This window comes from Poeciliopsis prolifica, unplaced genomic scaffold (assembly GCF_027474105.1).
Source record: "Poeciliopsis prolifica strain line A6 unplaced genomic scaffold, Auburn_PproV2 SCAFFOLD062, whole genome shotgun sequence".
NCBI classification, from domain to species: Eukaryota; Metazoa; Chordata; class Actinopteri; order Cyprinodontiformes; family Poeciliidae; genus Poeciliopsis; species Poeciliopsis prolifica.
This window is the reverse complement of record NW_026562437.1, coordinates 187,699-213,641: the sequence shown is the minus strand read 5'-3', so window position 1 is coordinate 213,641 and position 25,943 is coordinate 187,699. Positions and strand designations below refer to the sequence as shown.

The 25,943-nt window shown below is 38.4% G+C and overlaps 1 protein-coding gene across 1 annotated transcript in view; it reads right to left on the bottom strand.

The window, feature by feature from the left end:
- Positions 1 to 1,595: 1,595 nt before the first annotated feature.
- The window catches only part of exoc6b (exocyst complex component 6B), an 82,736-nt gene continuing 58,388 nt past the window's right edge, over positions 1,596 to 25,943 (bottom strand). The window contains 2 exon segments of the mRNA XM_055060804.1: positions 1,596 to 3,121; positions 5,045 to 5,157. Of these exon segments, the coding sequence (XP_054916779.1) occupies positions 2,995 to 3,121; positions 5,045 to 5,157 (240 nt within the window). The 3' untranslated portion in view covers positions 1,596 to 2,994.

Genomic DNA, 25,943 nt, shown 5'->3' with positions numbered 1-25,943 from the left:
TAGAATCAATTAAAAAAATATCTTCAAATAAACAAAACCTGAAGAAAATATTCAACAGTTTGCACTTTTATTCCATTTTTAATCTGTAGGCATATCTCATTTATTAGTATTTTCATTAATTAGTGGTTTACTACATCAGAGTGTACAGTGTTTTTAATGTCACAAAAACAAACAGAAAGTAACATCTGCAGACAGAAGACTGGAAAAACAAATAGAAAAAGGACCAAATATTTTTTTTAACGCAAAAAATATCCAAAAACCCTCCAAGATGCGTAATGCTGTTAATCAGAAACAAGTGAAACATTGTTGCTTTACATGTGGGAAAATGTTTTTTTTTTTCAATGTAAACCATCAGTAAACAGTCCAAACACGCATTATTGCTGCTTGGTTGACTTAACAGCAACATACAGCAAAGGCACATTCAACACCCCGTTCCCTTTTGGAAAAGTAAAAAACAAACAAACAAAAACAGACTAAATATAATTAAACTTCTCGTAGAAATCCACAAAATGAGCCGCCACTTAGCAAAATCAGACAGAAAACAGAACAAAATGTTCTTCACGAAACAGAAAAACGTACATCTAGGTCTGAATCCCTTTCGAAAGCACACGCTGTTCGTTAATTCATTAAAGACGCTGCTGCATTTCCCAATAATATTGCACCCAAGTTCAACAACAACAAAAAAGGAAAAAAAGATTCTCATTAGTTTGAGAAACAATCTATCATGAAACTAAGATGTGCTTTAATTAGTGAACTGTGTGTATTCACACTTTGGCGTTATGGAAGACAGGACTGAGTGTGCTTGGCATTAGTTTAATGGTTCGACACAATGTAAAGCAGTTGCCAGGTTGGAGCATTAATAAGACCCAGTTATTTATAATTATTTATAAACAAACACCCTTTCTGTTCTGATCAAGTTTCACTGAAAGAATTGGGGGGGAAAAAGTTGCCAAGTTTGGACAACATCCCCCATTTTCTTTAGTTTTACATTTCTCAATTCTGGCACCAGTTCAAGTATTTGCAGGTTGTATGTTAGACGGTTTTCTGTGAAGTGGGGATGTTTGAGAGCCTTTTGTATAAATATCATCAGTCAAAGCAACCAAACTACAAAATTCACCAAATTTAGCAGCAATAAACAGAAACATATGTGTTTACAGAGAAATTATTCCTTCATAGAGAGCAAAAACATTTCTATTTTGTTATTTTGCTGTTGTTCTGTAAAAAGTGTAAGTTATCTAAAAGGTAGTTTTGAACATTTTGTCAGCATGAGATCACTTTTTTCAGAAGAATTTTTTTGGCTCTAATTGTGTTCCAAAGTTTTGCACATGGTTTCCCAACTTGTGTAAATTTAAGCTTCCTTCCTGTTGTCGTCCTAAAAAACCCCCAACTTTTGTAATTTACATTTCTTAAAACTGAATCTGAAGAGTAGTTTTGAACTTTTTTTTTATATCATTTTGGTTACAAATATTTTTAGAACTACTTTTTTTAAAATTTTTTATCTCCATAGAACTGGTTTCCCATATCCATAAACCAACTCCAGTATTTATACTGAAAACCTAACAAGGTAATGAGTTAATATTGAATTTTAGCTTTTTTGTACCTTTTGCTGCTATGTCAATGACCCGTTAATGCTAAAATGACAACAGTGTCAAGATTTTTTATTTTAATTTTAAAATGGTTGAATTCTACTTGGGTGTGATACTGACAGCTCATGATTGCTCCACAGAACCCCGCTTTTGAATAAATCTCTAATATCTCCAAAATTAGGTTGTTGTTCAGTCAAGATGAGATGTTGAGTGCTGATAATTGCGCCACACATTTGCTAATATTCCATAAACTAGGAAGTGTTTTCCAAACAAGGATTACTGAGACTGAATCTGGTAAGATAGTGACTGCTCATATTTAGGCCACAGAACCCAAATATTCCTTAAATTTAGATTTCCCCCCCCATTAAACTAATGTTTCTAGGCTTTTTACTGAACCCCACTTCGCAGAACCCAAACTACAGTCGTGTTAAAAAGAAAACACACCCAAAGGTGCACTTAGTTTCACAAAACGTTTCCATTTTGGTTCCATTTGTGTTTTTTTTTTAAAGTGATGTCTGCATTTGAATGTTAGACCATTTGTACATTTTGAACCAACAACCAGTGGGTGTCTTTTTTTTTATTTAATAAGACTGTATCCCTTTAAGAAAATATTGCAGTAACATTCTGTATTTACTGTGTCTTTTTTAGACTTTATCTCAGTGCTTCTCAGCAACCTAATATGACATCACAAACGGCGGAATAATCTCTCAGACGTACATTCAACTTGCTTCATCGTTGTGCTACAAGAAACGAAGACGAGCGAAGTGGAAGACGATAAAAGTCGCTTCTTAGACCGAGCTGTTCGGTCGGAAACATGGAAGCGTCTCAGGCTAAGTTTGGCGTTCATGGATCACTGGGCTCATGTGGAAGTCCTGAAAGGCCAAATGAGAATTGTTTTTTTACAACGTCTGACCAAATTTTTTGTTTTTTTATTGACCTTAAAAGTTGTAAAAGTACAACAAACAATCTAGAATGAAATATTGTCAATTGAAATTTTTTTTTCTCCAATTTGACCAAAAACAATCCATGATGAAAAAAAATCTTTGTTTTACTTTTCTCTTGACTTCTGAAGTTGAGAGAAGTCAAAAATTTGGACAGACTTTGAAAATGTTTTATTTTCTCATTTGGCCTTTCAGGACTTCCGTACATCTGGCACCATATGGAGAAATAAGTCAAACCTGACAGCATGGACGAAGTTCAGGAGCAGCACCTTTAGATTTGGCTCATAAATCTGCTGCTTCTCGACCAAAATAAAGGCTCAGCAGCTTTCTACGAGGATTTGCTAGCAGACGGCAGCTGTGTTAGCAACTATGGAGCAGGAGATCGGATGGAAATGAAAGCCAAAACGTCATGCTAGTTTTGATTTTTGGCCGAAGGAAGGCGCTCCTGACCAATCAGGAGGCTCCGTTTAGGCGTGATGCTGCGCGATGAGGTTGCGTAGCTGTTTGATGACGGTGTCGATGAGCTTCTGTCGGTCTCTGTCTGCCTTCTTGAACTGGGCGAGAACGACATTCTTCCTGCTCGTCTCCTTCATCCTGGAGGCAGAAAACGAGGACAGGAGATGGTTGGGGGGTGAAAGGTCAAAATGGGGTAAGAGGAGTGTCAGAAAATGCATCTGTAACAACTGTTCAACAGTCCTGTGAAAAACTATTTACCATTTGGGTTCCTAAAGACTTTCTGTTGTTCAAATTATGGGAAAATTATCACAGACAAATTAAAATCTTCTCGCAATAGAAGCAGGTTTTATGGTTTCTCCTGCAAGGTTTGCATCTGTCCTGTGATTTACCTCAAAAGCAGAAGCACCCAAATCTGCTTATGAGTAATTTAATAAAATTGACTAAATACAAGCCTTCAAAAAAAGATTGACTTAAACTGTGTTTCTATTGCTGAGAATAGATTAAATCGACCCTGAATTAAATTTGTAAAGTTATTAAATGAAGAAGCAATATAGGCATTTTGGAACTTCAATGATTTACTCTAACCCAATCCAACACAAGCTGAGTTCCAGCATGTTTGGTCAGCTGTTTTGTCCGTTGCATGCGCTGTACTTGACTTACCATCCAGAAACCACTTGCTACATTCTTATTATGTCGTGCAGGAGGCTCCACTTTTGCTTTTCAATGCTGTATGGTTGTATAATTTCAAATTCAATAGCGATTTTGTGCAAAAGAATGTAATGAACATGTTTTGGATTGCCTATACAGCTGTCCTAATCTGTTCAAGAAAGCATAATAGGTCAATTTTAAATTGATACAAAAACTTCTGACGCCCCTGGCAAAGGGAAAATACTTTTTGACAGTACTGTAAACCCTTTAAAAAACACACAGATATGCAATTGCATTCTGGATCTCCAGGAGGATTTGTCATACCTCATCTCTATTTGGGGTTTGCTCATTACATATTCGCGATCTTGAGCACATTTTTGGTGTAAAAACTTTCACAAACCATTAATTCACAAACTCTGATTAAAACTGTTTTCATGCAGGCTGAGTGTGAGAGAAGATGTGATTCAGATCAGTGTTACCACACAAGCTCAGATCTCTGCATCGTCAGCGATGGTTCAGATACGGAGCGATAAGGGCGGCGTTTTTGGAGAGATAAACCTCAATATCATCAACATATCGGCTGATTTTCCATTAACACAGAGAGTCCCTCAGGTGAGATTTCACACTCACGCTATTAAAACTGGTTAGGAGGGGTTCAAAGCCGCATGCCTACACTCAACATGACACACACGACCACACAGACGATACTCACGGCTTAAACAACCTGTCCGAACAGGAGGAGAAGGAACGACAGGAAACAGGAGTTCAGATGAAGATGATAAGCTGGGAATCATTTTCACATTGTGTTGTTTTTTTACATGTATGTGGGACAGAACTCACATTCCACTCTAAAACCACATTTTCTGGTTCTGGTCGGATTTCTGAATCAACAACATTTAATACATGTTTTCTTTGGCCTTTCAGCCTATTGATTACTGGGATCAGACGTCACACTGTGTGTGAAAGACAAACTGCTGTAAAGCAGGGTTGAGTGTGGAGTTAAATTATTTTTAAGGTTTTATGGATTAACATGGTTGTAGATGTCAGGCTAGTTGCCAACTTTGCTAATTGCCGTTTTAAAACAGCATTGCTATGCTAATATTGAAAAGTAGTGCTAATTTAGTTCCAACAAATGTTCACACATTTTTGGCAAAATGGATTTTATATTTTTTTAGCAAACAGAAAAAAAATGCTAGGTTGTTCCAAGCTGACTAGCAGTGCTCAGCAACTAGTTTTGAACTTTTTAGCCATCGTACATCCAGTAAATCCAGAAAATTAAAATTTTTTTTAGCAGTTTTTCTGTAAAAATGTTTTGGAAACTTGATAGCACGGCATATAGCAACAGCTATGCTAATCCTCTGCAGCAAACACAAACAGTCTGTGAAACCCAGAGTGACATGAAACATTACTCACTTCTCCAGCAGGGCCAGCGCAGTGTGTGGGTTGACTCGCAGGTATTTGCAGGTGGATTTCCCGTAGTCGGCCAGGTAAGTGGACCAATCCCACTGGGTGAAAAGATCCAGTAACTGAGCCAAAACATTGAGAAAGAGGAAGAGAGATTTAGAGACAATGACTCACAGATTCAAAGATCAGCTGAAGCCTGAGAACGTTGACACCAACGTCAACAACGCCGGCATGCGAAGGGCGACATGCTAACCAGCTTCAGGAGCAGGGAGCTATCATAACCAGAAATATAACCAGAAATATGGAAAGATTTATGGAGATTATTGAAATTAAGAGTGTTTTTATGAGAAGCTTTTCCACGAAGCAATGACAGAAAACTTCATGAATATTACAGCATCACTTAGAAACAAAAGCTTGGATCCAAACCTAATCCAACTGCTTGTTTAAAACGTCTGAATAAGGAAGAGACGGTTTGGTCTCTGACTGACCTTCCTGTTATGAGTTAACTGTGCTGCGTTTTCTCAGTGCTAAATGAGCAAAGCGCAAACAAAGCAGTCATAATCTTCCTAAGAACTTAGAGGGGACTATACAAACTGAATTAGCATTGGATTTACAAACACTGGAGCTGGATGGTTTCTTTTTCTCCAACATGACAAATACTTGACCTCCATTAAAGGCTCTGTTTTTATGACATCTCAGAGCTAAACGTCACTTAGAAAAACAAAACAAAGAGAAAATAAAGAGGCGATGAGGAGCGGTGTCATCTTCGTGTAACTGACCTACTATTCAAAGTGTTGCATAACCAGCTGCTGCCCTGCTGAACCCTGCGTAAAACACACATGCAGAAACAGGCAGGCTAACCCCTAAGCCACCTCCGTCTGTGTGTGAGCAGGGAGCCCCAGTGAACTCCACGTAACACCAAACACACACAGATCCAGAGAGAGAAACCATATGTGAGAAGGATGAGAGAGGAGGAGGTGGAGCAGAGAGATGGAGAGCAAAACCACATGTGGGGAAGATGGAGGGCACAAATGAAAGAGCAGAGATGGAAACAGACACCGAACAGCGAACGCGACAAATGGGAGGAGAGGCAGGGTGAGGAGAGAAGAGTGGAATGACAGGCTGCCGTGGAAAGGAAGTGCTCACATTTAGCCTTTTTGAATGACACCAATTTCTTTTGAACTATTTTTAGAAGGGGGTCATGTGGAAAAAATTAAAAGCATTCAGTATCCTATCTGCAATAGACAGATTTCTGTGTGATTTCAGTTTGAGGAATCATAGAAATGTTTGGATTAACGGATTCTCAGAGTTAAGATAACAGCTTTTCAAAGTTGAACTAACAGGAACTCAAACTCAAGCTAAAGTTTCAGAGTCCAGCTAACGACTTCTCAGAATTACGCTATAAAGTCAAGCTAACAAGCACTCAAACTCGAGCTGATGTCTTCTACGACAAGAGCTAAAAGCTTTTTATTTGCTAACAGGCACTCAACTTCAAGAAAACTTCAAGCTAACAGTTTCTCAGAGTTGAGCTATAAAGTCAAGCTAACAGGCACTCAAACACAGGCTAACAGCTTCTCAGTGTTGAGAAAATGGCTTCTCACAGTGGAACTAGCAGGCACGCAAACTCAAGATAACAGCCTCTTGGATTCAAGCTAAGGGCTTTATAAATCACATAGTTGAGCTAACAGGCAATCAAATCCAAGCTAGCGGCTTCTAAGAGTTCAGAAAAAAAGGCTGTTGGCAGTCTAACAGAGCTAACAGACACTCAAGTTAATGGCTTCCAAAGGTCAAGCTAACAGGTATTGAGCTAGCAGCTTCTAAAAGAAGTGTCAACTGCTTTTGAGAGTTGAGCTAACACTGTAGTTCAAGCTAATGGCTTTTGAAGCTAACAGAGTGAAGCTAACAGCTACTAGTCAAACATGGTGGTGGTGGTGGGATGATCAGGATCAGAATGGCTTGACATTATGATGGAACCATGAATTCTGCTCCCTAACACAACGTTCTGAAAGAAAATGTTGATTCAGAACATGCTAGCAAATTAGTCTGAAAGCACAAAGCAAAACTAAGACACTAAACATATTGCTGAAATAAATCAACGTTGCAAAGAAAAGTAGGTGAAGTATCTCATGAGTGATGTAAGAGTTATTAGCAGTTGTTGATGTTCCAGGGTGCAATAAGTTTTTCACATTGTTAGCTTTTCTTAGCTAATAAAGTACATCACAATTTGTTTACTCAGGTTATTGTCTGGTATCACTCGAGTTAAGAGTTTTCTTAAACGTAAACTTGAATCATTTCCTCCGTTTTTATGGCCGCTGTAAATCTAAGTGAGGAGGTCAAGGCTGCTACCAGAGTTATTCCCTAAAACAGGAAGTTTCCTGGATATTTGCTCTGTTTGGTTCAATCAGCCATCACAGGGAAGACGAATGCCTCTTTGTACTTCCTCCCCTCTCCTTGTTTTCCTCCCACCTTCATCCAACTCCCACTATCTGCTATCTGTTTTCTTCTCCTTCCCCGGTCCTCCCACTGCCTTGTTCCCCTCTCCTTGTCCTCAAGTTCACCCCGTTGTGGCCGAGGTTTGACCCGCTAATCCTCTCGCATAAACAAGTACAAACAGGCGTTCTGCGTCTGCACTCAGGAACAGGTACATGGCAGAAGACAAAAAGGAAAAAGATCGGTGTTAATCAGATACAGGAAGCTGAGCAGGACTTTTATGGCTGTGTGGATGCAGCTTCACAACAAAGAAAATGATACATTTGTGTTTATTTATTCCTAATTCATATCAATCATCCAACTGCTGCTGAATATAAAGAACAAGCTGTCAGTTTATCTTATTTTAATTATGTTTCAGGAGTATTTTACTGAGAAATGTCTCCTCAACTGGCAACCTTCCCAGCCGAGGTTGTTTGTCCAACCAGATTTTGGAGGACGTTGGCTGGTTCCCAACAGTCCAACTTTTCTCTCTTAACTCCAGTGCTTGGTTTTTACTGTTTCCAATGTCACTGTAAACCTTTTTAAATGTTTCCATTCTGTTCATCTGATTTTAATCTGTGCAATCCAGTCAAAGTTTATGGCATTAAATTAACACAGAGATAAATATTTATTCTGCTGGATGAACTGGATCGTTTGGTGGATTTGGGACCAAATTTGCAACATTTGTTACATTTTGTGGATTTCTTTCACACCAAACTCTTTTAAAAACCTGTTCCTCTCCTTGCCTGTGGTGGCGCTGCACCAGAATCCCCTGCACTTTAGTCCACTTCCTGCTTTTGGAGCGGTCTCTGGTCTGATTGCCGTTCTCACATACATTTGATTAATAACTTTCAAATACTTAAGTACTTCACAACCATAAAAATCTTGAAGTACTAATACAACTCACCTGATATCAGGTTAGGAGTTTTATATAAAGTATAATGAATGCACAACATTTCAGTAGTTTTGCCACTGGCCCAGTTTACTCCCATATTAATACAAAACTTTCTTTGTGATGAAAACCAAATCATTAAACATTGAGATAAACAGTTTGAGATTTTGCCAGTGTGAGGTCATCCAGAGGTCATCCAGAGGTCATCCAGTGATTCCCAGTTTGTCTCTAAAACTACTAGTAACCATTTGAAGCTTCTTTTTTTCTACCAGTCGGTGTGACACTACTGATGATTTAATTTAGTAATAAATCTTTGTTGCACTTCATAGTTTGGTAAATCAACTCTCTTCAGATTCATTTTATTTTAAACTAACGGTGTAATTTACTATGTAGCAAACTGAATAAGTTATCCTGACAATTACAGATGGTTTTTGGGATTTACACAAGCTGAAGGGAAGACAGATAAAAGGCATCCTGCAGTTGCTTTACAGGAAGCAACCCTGAAATGTCGTGTTAACACTCACCAGGAAAGAAGACCAACACCAAACCGCAGACTGATAAGCTGGCAGCACAGTTATAATATTTACATTTTTATCTTAAAATGTACTGCTGCCTTAACTCTGGGACACCAAATCAGTTCATCTCCTTTTGAAAACATGTGGCGTGTTGGAGCTGTTAGCGTGCTGAGCTCAAGCTAACAGGTTACAAATGCCCCATAAAGCACACATGAGAAACAGGCAACTTAATATGTCTTCAGGAGAAATAAAACACACAGCAAAGAGAGAGAAAATTAATAATTTACAGGCAGTCAAGAGCGTAACATGGTGTTGCATTCGTCACAATTAAACTGCACTAGTTCACAGTAAAATGCTAGCACTTTGCAACCATTTTCAAGGAAAGTTATCCAACTTTTGCAGCACCATACTTTGGAGATAGAAACACAAATTAGTACAATTACAGTTACAATTAAGTGCAGAGCTGGAAAATAAATCAATAACACATATTTCAACACATGATCAATATCAGTAGAATATTCAATATTTAACAGACAATATTCACTGCCCCCGATCCAAAGGGAAGACTTTAGCCGCTCAAACTGTCATGGAAAGTTGGAGAAATTACTAACTCTCTCTCTGGTTACCTAGCAACTCGCTCGTTCTGCGGTTACCTAGCAACGGCCTGCTGAGTGACTGGCACGGCAGCAGTTTCAGGTTTTCAGATTCTACACCAGGAAAAAGGTCGATTAAAATGTAACAAAATGATGTGTTCCGAATAGACTCTGCTCCAAAGCAATCCAGCAGGTCCAAACTGATCATAAAAATGACTGGTAGGATAATCGATAACTAAAATAATCAATAGTTCCAGCCCTGATTTCAACAGAAACAATTTCACCCCGAGATATTTACCAGATTCTACAAACTTAAAGTTGTGGAAACAACAAAATGTGTTTACAATTTCTAAATTCAGACAGCAGAAAAACACAAGCTCAGCATTTGGTCTAGTTTGTAGTCTAAATATCTCGGTAGACGTGAAATAAAACTAAAACTAACTTAGAAGTAGCTTTTCAGCAAAATATCCTTAATGTAAAGTACCACTGTAGGATTATTTCATATAAACCATAGGAAAAATTGTCTAGTAAATAAAATATTCTGCCAATGGAACGAGAAGCAATATTTTTATTTTAATCAAAGTACAATTATCTTATTGCACGTGAAATAAGAAAACTAGTTTACAAGTAAATTATCAGTGAGAAATAGGAACTTGTTTCCAGTTAATAACATTGATTAAAAAAGTACTGGTCATACTCATACTTTCTTTAAAGTCAATATTGAGGAATTATTGACTTAAAACAAATTCCTATCTCTTGTCAAAAGTTAGTTTTATGTATAAAACTGGTACAAATGTCTACTACACTTGAAATAAGACAAAACTAACTTACAAGTAACTTTTCAGTGAGAAATAGCAGCTTGTTTTAGGTCAGCAAATCCTTAATATTGACAAAAAAGATCTATTGTTCCACTGGCAGATTATTTCACTTATAGAAAAAAAATATTGTTAAACGTGAAATAATTGGCTAGTGGAAACAAGTTTTTGTAATCGATATTAAAGAAGTACTGACTTGAAGCAAGCTCCTATAACTTGTTGAAAAGTTATTTTTAAGTCATTTTTGGGGATAAAAAATGGAGACGAGACAACACAGACACGACTCCTGAAAATGAAAAACAAAGAAAAAAAAAAAAAAAAACTGCGTGGGCTTTTCCGAAAATATATTTAAAAAAAAGAGGCGCACGCGATCCAGCAGGTCCTGCTGGCAAACTCGCTCACACACACACACACACCTGACCCTGAATTCACCCGCAGCACACACACTCGGAGAAACCGGCAGGTCCCTTTCTTCACCTCTAGCTGAACTTTTCTCTCCGTCTCGCTCCCCCTCTCTCACCTCGCCGTGACCCCCCCTGCACTATCGCTCCACACACACACACACACACACAACAACACAGATTATTGCTTCCTCTTATTCTTCCAGGAGGGACGAGCACAAAAACAAAGTGATGTGTTACCCTCACTTTTCTTGTTTCTCCCCCTCCATCTCTCTTGTTTCACTCCTATTATTACTCTCCATCACCATATTCTCCTCCTCAGCCTCATCCATCGTCCTCCTCCTACCTTTATTTACCTTCCCCTCTCTCTCCTTCAGCTTTTTCCTTCCTCTCATTTCACTTTTCAGGGATGTTGATGCTAACTCCGGCTGTTTATTTCCCTTGTTTACACTCTGCAAATCCAAACTCTTCCGCCTCTATGAAAACTCTATAAATGGTAGAAACTTCTCCACTTTCCCCCTCCGCCTCTGTCTCCAAGCTGTCAGTCTCCCTGAACGTTTGACATGCAGAGAGGTCAGAGGTCACTAAAAGCAGTGAAAGTGGATGGGACTTTTATCAAACGCAGCAGCCATTTTGGCAGCCGTCCATCTCAGCCGTCTGGCTCCAGACTGCAGCTGTCCTCCATCAATCATCCATCAAGTCCGACGGCTCTCTTCAGCCATAAAACTCCTCGAAAAACGGCGAAAGGAAATTATGACAGCCAGAGTGAGAGGTTATTTTTTTAAATTACGGGAATAAAGTCATAAAGACATAGTGTTACCAGAAGAAAGCTGTAAAACTACCAGAAAAAAGTTATTTTATTGAGCAGAGCTTTAAGATCACAAAGTGTCTCATCAAGTTTGTGTTTCTTTGTTGTTTAAACAATCGTTTCAAAGTCATGAAACTGATGATAATGTGAAGCTGACAGATGAGTCCTTATTTATGAAACGAACACCAAACTATAACTTCACAAGATGCTCAACATGACTCATTTATTTTCATTATTTTTAGTGAAGGAGTGATTCTAAAATTACCGCCTCGTTCTCCAAATATTATGACTCTATTCTGGTAATATGAGTTTATTCTGGGATTATTTTGACCTTATTGTCACATGACTTTTTGTCAAACAATTTTATTCTCCTTATATAACTTGTTTTTATTACTACTACTATTCTTGTAATATTATGAGTTTATTCTCAAATTACGACGTGAACTTTTGTTCTCATAACTCCATTTTCAAAATATGACTGTCATATGACTATATTCTTGTATTTTTATGACTTAAAATACATAAAATATTGCAATATTTCACAGTCGTAATATGATGTAATTCTGGTACGTTTTCTCACGTTACAATTTTTTCTTGCATTGTTGCAACTTTATTTTCATAAATTAATTCACGTATGACTTTATCCTCGTATTTTTAGTTTTTTCTTTCTATTAGAACTTTATTCTCTGAATGCGTTTCTCTCATTATTACGACTTTATTCTCATATTGTTTTGATGTAATGTGGAACAAAATCAGCAATATAAAGATTACGCAATATGCTAAATATTGCACTCAAAAAATATAAATTTACTAATTTATTTGATTTATGGTGTGATATAAAAATATATTTATGATTTTCAATGGCATTAATATTACAACCATTTTCTATTTCCTGTCTTATTTCATTAATTAAGTTTTATTTTTTGCATGTCTTCTTATGTGTTAATTAAATACATTGTTTTTATTTAACTCTATATTGTAAATTCTGGCAGGACAGGCCCTCCATATTTATGGAGCAACTATTTTTAAAGGCAAAATGAAGCTGCTGCTCAACATTTATAGGCAAGGAAATGTATTTATTACTATTTACAGACTGGGTTCCTTCTTATTTAGGGGTGTCAGAGTATCGGGGGGAGGTATCCCAAAAAAAAATCCGTTTAGGATAAGCTGAAGTCATTGGCATAACGCCTCAAGTCGAGCGGAGTTCAAAGTTCACTGAAAGCAGTGAAAGTGGTTCCAACCGTCTCCAGTCATAAACGCCCGTCTGTCATCAGTCGTCTCTTCAACCTTTCCTCAACTTTATCTCTCAAACTTTGGAGGTCAGAGGTCACCATCAGCACACACGCCGACACCTGTCATCTGAGATTAAAAAGCCGGGGAGACGTCCAGGCTGAACGTGGAGATTTTTGGCGCTTGTCCGTCACACGGCTGGTGTGCGTCCTGCCCGTCCTTCATCCAGGAATTCAACTCAAAGCAAAAGAGCTTTTCAGTTTTATCAGGAAGACAAGAGCCGCCATCTTTAAGCTCATCTGTAAGACGTGGAGAAGCAGATCTTTTGGTTCTCTTTGGTCTTTTTCTCTTACTATAAGATAAAGGCCCAACGCTAAACAGACGCTGGATTTCTGTGTCGACTCAACGTTTATTACCATTTTCTAAACTGAATATTGATTTATTGATCCAGAAATTCTCCATTTACATGCTGTTCAGAAGTGGAAAAGGTGAAGAAAAACAGCTTTTTTTATATTTTATAATGTAACTCTTGTTTTCTGCCCAAAATATCCTGATTTGTTTGTTTTTTTAATGTCCCTGATGATGATACAAGATGCTTAAGCATTTTTTAGCTCTATACCAAAATAAAATAAACATCAAAATCTATCTTTAATCTCTCCGTTTTGTACAACTTGTTGATTATTCGGTTTGTATCATACAACATCCGGTCTGCTTGGCGTTCGCATATACATCCGAACCGCAGTTCATTTCACACCTCCCCAAATGAGTCAGACTTTCTAGTCAAACGAATTACGGTTTGATTAAAGCGGGCTAAACAACAATGCTCACTCAGAATATCTTTTCTTTCAAAATTAAGAACAGTATCTCAGATCCTGTGTGTCCATTAATCATAAAATTGTGCAAACTGCAATTATGAAAATAAATTTGCTTAATGAAAACAGCAATTTCAAAAAAGCTCAAGATTTTTCATACAAAGTTTTTGCTCTAGGATCAACATCCGGATGTTACTACTGGTGGAGACAACGAAGAAGACAACAGGAAGTGGTTGGAGGACGATGGTGCTGCTATTTTTTAATGACTTACTGCTCAAACAAACCTTTTCATGTGGGATTTTAAATTCTGCTTCTAATTTAATTTAAACACCAAAATTGTGCTTTTTTTATTTTTTACATTGGTGGAATATTGACAAATCTTTAACAGAAACAACTGATGTTGGGTAAAATAAAATGTTGATGAATAAAAATTTAGTTCAAACTACAATTCCTTGTGATTTCTAAAAACATAGCATCCGACATTTCATCTTTTTTTTTTTTTTTTCAATCACGTCAGCATGAATTTATTTTCGGGTCTCAGCGGTTTGATCATTTTGGAGCCACTATCCTAAATGTTGCCTCGACTGTGAAGCATCCCAGCACGGCTCACCTCATTGACTGACACGCCGCAGGAAGAGACTTCACACTTAACCCCAGAGCTGGGAGGTCAACGGTCACACTGGGAGGTTATCAGGCGACACTGGGGCAGCTACTGGTTCTCTGTCTCTGAGAGGATCCTTCTCCAGTTTAAACAAACATGACCAGCTGTCCTGGTTTCCCCAACCAGGCTGCATTTCAGGAAGATGGCTTTTGAAATTTCCTCTGCTGCAGATGAAAGAGCCTTTCCAAGCCTGCAGCTCGGGCCATATCGCTCCATCGTGAGCTATGACTGGAATGAGGTAAGCTTGGATGTTTATCGCTCTGCAGCAGGGAACTAATTTTACATTCTCACTGCAGGGCCAAGAGCTAAATTAAAACCAAAAGCGTGTATCTTTGTACATCTGCCACCACCGCAGAGCAGCGCGCCGCTGCCAGTGACCACAACACAGCGGCGCTTCAGCACTCAAGTTGAACTCGACGGCTCGTCGTGTACGAGCTGAACGCAGGGAAGACGACCTCTGTTCTCGTTCACAGAGAAGTCAGAGGTCAGCTGCAGATCCTAAACGTTTGTGGCATCATAGAGAGGTTCAACCACTGCAAGTACTCAAGTTTTTGGATTGGAGACCATTTTCTCATTGGCAGAATGAAGAAAGAGAAGCAAAGTCTAAACATGGAAATGGATTTCTACCCTGACAGACGCAAGTTTTATTGTTAAATGTTTTCAGTTTCAGCTCCTTAAAAGCAACTGACAGGCTTCAAACTCTCATCAGATCATCAGCAAAAAGATTTAAAGGGGCAGTACGACATGAAATCTATTTTTTTTAGATTTACATCACATTATAATGGCTTTTCCTGGAGTGTTGACTTGACTCTCATGCATGTTTGCTAAATCCTTTAATCTTCATGGCAACCATTCAGCTGTGCAAAACGCCTGGTTGGACCAAACTCCACCCACAAAACGCAGCTCCTCCTCTGACCTGTCAAGCTCCCGCATCACAGGGCCGCCCCGTCTCATCGTTCCCAATCAGCTCCTTCAGACTAGCCAGCAGCAATTAGCAAACATGTGTTTAAAGTTTCAATATATTCAAGGGTAATTTTGTTTATAGAGATGTCAATCCATTTCTAAACAGTTTTTTATCTACGTTTCATTTATTGTTTCTGTTTCATTTTGGATAATTAAAATATGTTCCAGTTCTTTAGAAAATTAAGTTTATTAGTCTTTATTAAAGAGTGAACCTGCTTTATTGTGTCATTGTCAACATATTACTTGAAAATGGTTTCAAAACAACAAGTTTATTGCAATAATTGTCAGAGTAGTAGTAATAGTTTTGGATTTTCTGTTATGGTTGGGTTTGATTTTGTTGTGACTTTTTGTCTAATTCAGTTAATTTGAATTAGTTTTTGAGTGTCTTTACTAACTTTTATAATTTAAGTATTGAGTTTGAGCTTTTTATAATAACATAGTTACTCTTAGGTATAGTTTTACTCCATTAATTAACATTTTTGTTTATTTCAGCTAATCAGAGCCAGGAGGCGGGTCTTAGCGTTCTCAATCAACCCCCCTTTGCTGTCTGCTGCTGCGCTACTGTAGCATCGCCTGTCATGAATGCCAATGCTAGTGAGCATAACAACCATTGATGCAGATAAATGGCTTTACTGCTAAGCTATGTCGTTTCTCTAGCATTAGCACATTTAGAAGCGAGTACATGAGTGTGATTGACAGCACTAAGACCCTCCTCTTGGCTCTGATAGGTTGTTTTTGGTTACATTTCTTCAGACGGCAATAATAGCTAAGGGAAGAGGTTGAGGAGATGGATCTTTCCACAGATTATGAGTCTCATTACTATGTAAAAAAATTTTTTAATAAAAGTTACATACTGCATCTTTAGGCAAGCTTTTAAAATATTGCTAAAAGAAAAATGTGAATCTGCCATATTTTTCCATCTACTGGTTTGGAACAAATCAAAGCAGAATAAAATTCATGTTTTAATCAACTTTTCATTTCGAGTTTCCCCAAAGTGGAAAATTTAGAAAACTATGAATTGATGAAATTAAGCTGACTCGTTTCCAGTGAAGTGAGTGAAAGTTAAACCGGAGCTGAACTCCTGGACAGGATCTAACCTCCGCTAAAGGAGCCGGGCTGACTTTCAGAGTCTAAATGGAGCTAAAAGCTGCTGTTTTCCAGCCTGTTTGTTTTGGACTATTCCGTCTTTATTTGCTTTATCAGCGCACCGTGCAGCTCTCAGCGGGCCGCCCTCGTTTATCGTCTCGCTCCCTTCTTCCTCCTCCGTAACGTCGAGTTACCCTCCGCCTGACCTCCTTTTCTCCTGCACTTTCTCCAATATTTCCACAATCACTCTTTTTTTGAGGCTTCGCTCGTCCTTCTCTTCTCTAAGTCTCTGTCCGTCTCCGCCTGCGCAGTGTCTAACTGACAAGGGAGACCCCTGGTTGAACCACCGGCGCTCTGGGATTTCCCCCCCATGCACCCCACCGTTTCTTTTCTTTAGCTCGTCACGTCGTAAGCAGGTACCAGAATTCAACCGTCGCTGCCGATAACGAACGGACAGAAGAGGAGATGTTCAATGTTTAGTATTTAATGTGAAGACAATAACATTTGAAGCAAGAATAACAAATCTTGCTGGATCAGAAATTGTCCTGGAAATTATCAGCGCTATTATAGTTAACTAAAACTAACAAAATATCAAAAACTAAAACAGAGAAAACATTTTCTGTCGCAAAAATAAATAAAAACTGTTACTAATGGGAAAAAAACCTAACCTTTCTGAAACAAAAAAAAGAAGAAAGTATGAAAAAACAAACTATTATTATAATAAAAACAAACCCAAACAATATTTCATAATAATCAATAAAACCAGCAAACACACTAAATACTAATTTGAACTAACTCAATTAGACAAAAACAACTACAGTACAAAAAACTGAAAATAAATATTTAACTAATATTAGTTATATTTATTATTACGTATATGATATTTAATATTTAACCACTAAGAACTACCAAACTAGACAAAAAGTCAAATAAATAAAATTGAAACTAACTAAATTTTAACAATTAAGGAAAACTAATCTAAAACTAAATAATAATTAACTATTTAATAAAAAGAATTAAAATATAGTTAATAATGAATAAAAACTAGCAAACACTAAAAATTAAGACTGAATTAGAGAAAAAGTCAAAACGAAATAAAACTAAACTTAAATTAAACAATATTTAACTTGTAATGAAAAAATAGCGAAAACACATCAAAATGAATTAAAACTAACTGAATTAGACAAAAAGTCAAAATTAATAACAAAACTAAACTAAAATTAAATAATGTTGAACTAAATATAACTAATAAAAACAAGCAAACTAAATAGTTTCTTTTGAACCATAATAAATGGAACATTGACTAAAATATTTTTTTATTATTTTAAAGGCGCCGCTTGATAAACTCTTATTGGTTTCACATTTGTTGATTGTTTGATGCCTTTATGTTTTTATGTTGCCTTGCTGCTGAAATTATAAACTTGATTGATTATGTTTTGGTCATTGCAGATTGATTAGTGAATAATCCCTAAACTAATCCACATTAGTGATGAATCGGCGCTTTATGAATAAAGAAGACGGCAAAACCGTAAAGACGGCATGATAAATTCCCACGTGTAAAACATTAGTGACACTTCAAACGCCCGTGTTGCTCCAGGCAAACGCTGAGAAGGATCTAATTTGCTCATCAGCACCCGGGCAGCTCCGACACCCTCATCCCCAACAGGAAGCAGATTAAAAGGTGAGAGGGCTTTGAAGGCTTTGACCATGAGATGACCGCTGACAGGAAGGGGCGTGGACGCAGGGAGACTGACTGACGGCGGGGTCGGCGCTGATAAGGCGGAACAATGACCCGGCCCGGTCAGAACGCGGTCACTCAGGTACTCTGATGATGCGTGGTGTTTGTTTACCCTCCGTGAGCCAAACGCTTTCTTTTTCATCTTGTTTATTTATATCCTATTGTGAAAGCGGCTCGTTGCTGAAACAGCTGACCTAATTCCTGACCGCTGATTGACCAGCGGTCGGAAGCGGAGACCCGGATCGGGTCGCAGCGCCGTGACCACGGCCTGACACGCTGTCACACCGATAAGGCCGGCCACAGACGGGACAGGAAGTTGAGAGCGAGGACAGAAAAACACGCTCAGCTCTCCCACACTGGCCTGCAGCCATAAATCCAGATACTGATGAACATTTCTGAGCTCTGGCTGTTATCTGTTTGCCCCATTGTGTCAGTTTGAGGCCCAAGAAGAAGAAGAAAGGCTTTAGTATTTAAAGAGACGGCAAAGAGGGCAAATATCAGATAAGAGCAGTTTGAAGATCTAGAGGGAGAGTGGTTCACAAAATAACTGCTTTAATGTTTATTTTTCAGTATTTTATAGCAATTCTAGGTGACGGATAATTGCTCTCAAAAATCTTTGCATAAAAATGATAAAACATGAACAAATATTTATAATTCTTTCCATTTTATTGCATTTCGAAAAAAAGTATTGATTAGTTTTGTAGCTGATTAAGCAATTATCCTGATGCTTAATCAGATTTTTAAAAAGTAATTGAACCATTTAAGTCTGTTTTATACATTAGAAATACGTAGAAGACGAAACTGATTCGTTGTTTGATTACTAAATTAGTTGACAATTATTTGAATAATTAATAACGACTTAACCGTTGAATTGTTTGATCTCTAAAAGGAAAGATGGATGAAAGGATGGATAAAAGGAGGGATAAAAAGAAAGGAAAGATGGACAGGTGAACTTTGTGATCAGACGATTCGGCAGTGTGAATATTTTGTGAGTAAAGTTTTCCAGTGTTGCTTCGTTTCCCATCCTTACTCCCCAATAGATCGGCAGGCGAGCATTTAGATGTCCGTCTGCCGCTCACCGTCCCTCCGCCGCCTTTCTTCTGGCTCTTTTCACCTCCTCTCCACTCCTCCATTCATCCCCCCCTCCTGTGACCGGTCACAGGGATGAAGGGAAGTGTCAGCCTCCCGAGGAGACGGCGGGGGAGCGGGACGGACCACCCTGTACGTCCGCTTTTCCCCCCCTTCGGCTCTCCGTATCACTTTCACCTGACTGCACTCTTTCACGCGCCATCCCTCGCTTTTCTTGCTCCGCTACGTCAACGCTTTCACACATTCTGGTCTCGTTCGGGTTCTGGCTGCGGTTTTCTTTCAGTCTCCTACTGTCATCTTCTGTTGGATTCATTCATCCGTCGCCTTTTTCTGTTTCCATCATGTCGGCCTCCCTCTGTTTATCTGGCTTCCTGAACTTTGCTGCTGATGCGCCTCTCGTTCGGTAACGTCTCTGCTCCCAGCGTGAAAACGCCACTCAGATATTCGACAGGAGCAGAGTTTTTCTTCCTGTCCTCTCCATCACCTCTAATCCTTCACTGTAGCTCCACTTTTGGTCGGAAAGGTCTGCATCTTTTAGAAGGACTTCTGCTATTTTAAAATTATTTTAGGAGTTTTTTAATGAGGTCTCAGTGTTGATCTGACAAGCATCAGTAGAAGTATTGATCTTCCTTTTTCCTGAGTTTCCGCGACCTGATTAAAATTCCCAGATTTCTATTTTAATTATAAATACAGATGTTCAGTATGAATTTATGGCAATTATTTCTACAATGATGATAAACTGATAAACTGATGGTTGGATGGATGGATGGATTGATAGATGGGTAAACGGATGAATGGATGGATGAACAGATGGACAGATGGATAAACTGATGGTAGGATAAACTGATGGATGGATAAACTGATGGTTGGATGAACTGATGGTTGGATGAACTGATGGTTGGATGAACTGATGGTTGGATGAACTGATGGTTGGATAAACTGATGGTTGGATAAACTGATGATTAGATAAACTAATGGATGGATAAACTGATAGTTGGATGAACTGATGGATGGATAAACTGATGATTAGATAAACTGATGGATGGAAACTGATGATAGATAACTGATGATGATAAAGTGATGGATGGATAAACTGATGATTAGATAAACTGATGGATGGATAAACTGATGGTGGATAAACTGATGGTTGGATGAACTGATGGTTGGATGAACTGATGGTTGGATAAACTGATGATTAGATAAACTGATGGATGGATAAACTGATGATTAGATAAACTGATGGATGGATAAAGTGATGGATGGATAAACTGATGGATGGATAAATTGATGGATAGAAGGACTTATACAAGAAATGGATAGATGAACAAACCAAGGATGGATAAGTGGCTGAACCTATGGATGCAAAAATGGTTAAAACTCTGGGCGGTGAAGTGATGCAACTGTCATAATAAAAATATTCAGATCTTTGTCCTGTCTGTCTGTCATCTGTTTCTGTAGAACCCAAAGACTTGCCGAGTTGGAGGTCTGTGGTCTGAATGAGTCTGGATTTCACATGCCGACAGCGTCAAACCTTCCTTAAATCAGATCAACAGCTTCATCTGACCAGGCCGCATGTCAGCCTAATTAAAACCTGTTAAAACATGAGGTAGGGTACGACCGCTCCCGCCTGGCCAGCTGAAACCAAATCTGACTTCCAGTCTAGACGAAGTGAAACGGGTTGAAGCAAACAGCGTAAGGTTTTAATGAACATGTCATGCATACGGTGCTCCATCACTCATCAGTCCAGCCTTGAAACCCCTTATTTTGTTTTACTCTGGACTAATTATGACTCTACCTCGCAAGTGTTTCAGGTCGTCTCGGCCAAAAAACAAACGCCGAACAGGAATTCCAGGAAATAAATCTACTCCACTGTTATTTCAGGGCTGAAACGAAAACCTTGGCAGGTATTTAATACTCAGGAGAAGCTGCTCAAGAATGAGACGCAGGCGTAAAACAAAGCTGTTGACAAGATTTTGAGGGATTATTTCCTGCAGGAGAGGATCGAGGTTTTTTTCAACGGCGGCCGAAAGGAAGAGAGGAGCGTTTAGCACTCAAGTCAGGAACAATGAAAGGACAAACAAGCGATGTTGGAACCAGGTGGGGTCTTCCTCTTACAGTAAAGTTTGACCTCCTTCTGCTCAAGTTGTTTGTCTCTCTGAAATGTCAAGGACCTAAAAATGATGACCAGTTTATCCTGGAAAACAAAACAAGCCAAATCTGCTCAAAAACATCTTCATTTTCTTAAGAAGTTAAATGATTTGGAGACCAGCTGACACAGCTGTTTTTTATGCTAAAAGATAAATAAAGCTAAGTATGCGACACAAAAATTATCAGATGCATGATTAAAAAAATAAATAAAAATTCTTTTAAATTCCAAAAAGAATCTAATTGAAGTTTAAAAAAAGTGAGAAAAAAGTACAAAAAATTAAAAATATTAAATGCAAACTAAACTATAAAACACATTACAAAAACTATTCCAAAAGAGAATAACCCAAAATGATCAACAAGATTTAAAAATAAATAAAATGTAACATAAAAATTAAATCATAACTGCAAATTAAATAGACAAATTGGAAAAAAAAGACAAAATCTAATTTTAAAAAATGAAAACAGTGTGGAAAAACATAAAAACAAATATAAATGACAATAAAAATAAAAGCAAAATATTTAATGTTCTGATGTTGGTCATTCTTAAAGGTTTTGTAAAAAGTTGCCTTATTTGTTCTGGATAAGAAAGAACTAATTTCAGTTCAAAATACTTTATTGATCCCAAAGGGAAATTAAAATGATTAAATGAAATTGAAGCTGATAAAAGTAACGTACTATGTTTTAACGCACGTCATTACGTATCAATATGGTAGAAGTTAGCTTCCACCATACACCATATTGGTGTTGCGCTTTAGCATCTCCACTGGGCATCTCTAATTCACATTGTGAGTTAAGTGGATATTTACATGAATATCTTAAAGGAGATTTTTGTGTAAGAGTGAATAAAATGAAGAAAAAGGCTGCAGGATGAAGCCAAAGTCAACAGAACAGAATTTAAACAAAACCTCTGATGAGGAGTCCAGATGAGTCAATCTCCAAGAATTTGTATTTTAAGGAAACTCAGACAGTTGAATGGCTTTTAAGCCTAAATATGTGTAAACATTAAAGAGTAAAGTTATTACTGACATTCTTTGAGGCTGACAGAGACACAAAGAGCCTCTGACTGGAGGGGCCCCTGGAGCTTCTCGTACAAGTCAATCAAACATCTACAGCGTGCCACAAAGGCCGCAACTATATATATGCAAATCAGAGATAAAGAACTGCAAATAGGAGGCAAAAAACCAGAGACAAATCTGAGTGAGAAGAGACACCAAAATTACCTCAAAGATGCAAAAAAAGAGGAGTGCTGAATGCCAGAAGACTGCAAAGAGACACAAACTACGACTTCAAAACTCAAATCAAACCAATGAAGACTCACAACTACAACAACGTCTCCATCATGGGAGAAACAAAATTAAAGAGGCCAAAGAGATTCCACTATTGTCGAATACAAAAAAATTTTTTTTTGCAATTGCAGCATTGCTATTAAGAAAGAAATGCAATTAAAATGATACATAATCCTGTCTCCGGTCATCATCTCTGTCGTCTCCACCAGCAGCACATAACTCAGACGATGCAAAAAAGTGTTTCCATTGCAATTTTATGCAACTCATAAATTTTAATATTTGTGAAAAACCACCTCATCCTATTGCAAAACTTTATTGAAATCCTGTTTTCCCCCCAAACTGGCACGTTTTCATTAGGCAAAGTAATTTTCATAATTACAATTTGTGTAATATGTGGCCAATGGAAACACAGCTGCTTACTCTTTGGTTACCTAGCAACAACGTCACGATAAGTCGTTACCTAGCAACCGGCAGCAGTTTACGGTTTCTACACATTATCGGTGTAAAGGGTTCGTACACCCAGTGAAATCCCAGCACTCTACAAGCATTCCTAAGTTTTCAAACTTTTCAGATAAAATACTAGAACTAACAATTGTAAGGCTGGACAGTAAATCAAAAGCAAAATATAATCGCGACGTGATCAATATCAATAAACAGCGTCTGATACGTCTAGATATTTACTAATTCCACTGAACTCCAGTCAGAACCGCATGGCATTCTGGGGGACGTAGGCAGAGGAAAGTTGCTTAACCTCTCGCTGTTAGCAATGCAGGTTGGTGGAATCAACTAACTCGCATTCTCCTTGGTTACCTAGCAACTCACTCTCCTTGGTTACCTAGCAACAACCTGCTGAGTAGCTGGCGCAGCAGCGGTTTAATGTTTCGCCTCAGACCTGCTTAAAAATAAAAAAACAATAGTGTGAAGAGAAAACTTTGGATAAAACAGGAAACATCATGCCAACAGTTAGACTGTGTTTTATATTCCTAGAACAAAACCTAATTGATGATTATCAACTTTTACTGACAGAAAACGCTTGTATTGTGGCATGTTTTTCAGTCATATTGTCCAGCACCAGGCATAAGTTCAAGTTTTCTTAGAAAAAAATAACACAGCATAAAGTTTTGATGTGATTAGCTGCAGTTTTCCATATATTCCCCTTCCTTCTCATCTTTCATTCCTCTCTTCTCTCCCTCCTTCTGCCCCTGGTTAGTCTGGGTTACGAGGAGGTGAGGTGGAGGTTTCTTGTCCCACTGGGCCTCATCTCATCCCTTAGCCTGTCTATTACCTCTGTACACACACACAGGCAGGCAGAGCGATGTGTGTGAGATGCTGTCGCAGGATAATCGCTACTGGCTATGCTGTTCACACACACACAGACACACACACACACACACACAGAGCCGGGATCAGCAGTTGTCATGCTGTGACATGTTGCCTTTGGAGCTGTGGAGGGAAGCCTTGTGAGGTAATGGCTCGGATGCGCTCTGAAAAACCGAGAGCTCGCATTACACCCTCAGCGAGCGCGGTTGGAAGGAAAAAAATAAATAAAAAACTGACTGTTGACCGCCGAAGCCCAGAAGGTGAATAGAAAGGGCACATAGAAAGGCAACAGTCGTGAAAAGATAATATGAAGATAGGAGAAAACTGATGGAAAGGAAAGTATGCAGAGGAGAGAAGGGAAGAAAGAGAAGAATCGGTAAATGTGAAAAGAAGAGAAAGTCACAAAAACTCTCTAAAATGCTGCGTGTAACAGAAAGTATACCCAGTTCGATACTTTTGTGTTTAGCAGTGTCTCTTTCATGAATAAAGCAATTGAGGAAACAGTCCCACCAATAACTATACATTGGTACATTATTTATTATTTTAGTGTTTGAAAGTTCTCCTGGCTCAGTGCTTCTAACTTTAGTTGTGTTTGTTTTCGGCAATTTATTTAAATATTTCCATCATTTGTTAGATTTACTCATTTTCTTTCCCATAGAAAGTACACCTGGTTCACTGCTTCCAAGTTTAGCTCTTTTTTGAGAGAACTAGTACTGCCATTACTTTTATATAGATATACATTTCTCTCTTACAGAAAGTACACCTAGTCTGTGTTGTTATAATTTATGTGGAAGATGCAAAGAAGTCTTTAGGTTTCAAGTAGTTTACCTTTGGAGTTTAGATGAAGTCCAACCAAGAATTTCTAAAACTGGAAATCATTCCATTTAGTTTAGTCAAAACTGAGTGTGATTCATTTAAAATGCGTAAAACTGAGTGTAAAAAGGTAAAAGAACAACAGAAGAGACAGAATGGAGGTCAGGAGAAAAAGCAGCCTTTCTAAGGAGTCCATTTGATCCACATCAGTTCTTGGAGAAGAAAAGAGATGAACAGATGGAATTGGACCGTCTGTGGTCAACCAGAGAAACAAAAACAGGATCGATCATCAACAACAACGGCTGAAGGTGGAACAATGCCTGCCTGGCAGATTAAGGGCTGGAGGAAAGGATGAGTGAAAGTCTACTGTAGCGAGCGTTTGCTTGGAGCGGCGCCACGCCACGCGAGGGCCAGCCAAAGGTCTGGAATAACCACAGACTTCTGGATGTTCTAAATTTAGGCAGATTGATAAGATCTGTGGAAAAAAAGGTGGCAGCCAGAGGCCTGAAGCAAACACAAACGGCCTCTTATGCTCAGCTAAATATTTAGAGATTTCAGAGAACAGGAGAGCGCTGCCTTGTTCTGGAGTCTGCTTTCAGAGTTAAAGTCCTGGCTTGGACGAAGCAGCCTGAAACATTTTTATTGATTATGAATCAAGACTTTTAAAGGTCAGAACGAGGATTTGACTAGACTTATCCAGAAAGAAAATATGACTGTAAAGTTTTGGAGTGTTAAACCTTTTTAAGACCAAACTGCAGATGGTAAAAATGTTAATTCACACCAAGAGTGCATTCACAGCAGACATGTTTAGTCCACTTTAATCCAAATCTACTTTGGATTAAAGTCCAGTTCATCTTGTGAGGTGTGAACGTGCCTCCAAACTCTAATGTGGACCAGAACAGCAAACTCTGGTCTGGCTGAAAACCTCGGACTCGGTTCAGATGAAGTGAACTCTGGTGTGGTTTGAATGCATATGTGAATGCGAAACAAAAGCAGGAAGTGGACTAAAGCGCAGGGCATTCTGGGTAAATACAACCAAAGCTAATGAAAGCGTCTAGAACTAGCGGGAAAAATGTTTGTAGTCTTTTTAAGAGAAACCCTGCAACCGCTAAAATCTGACGCAACTCCTTTAGATTTAAATGTTGTGAAGTTGCACTGGTCCTCTTTGAAAGCGTGTCGTTTCCTTCAGTAGTTCTTGGTGCAGCGCCCCCTCAGGCGACGGGGGGAACAGGTTTTTCTGATCAGTTTGGATTGTTTGACACAGTGGAG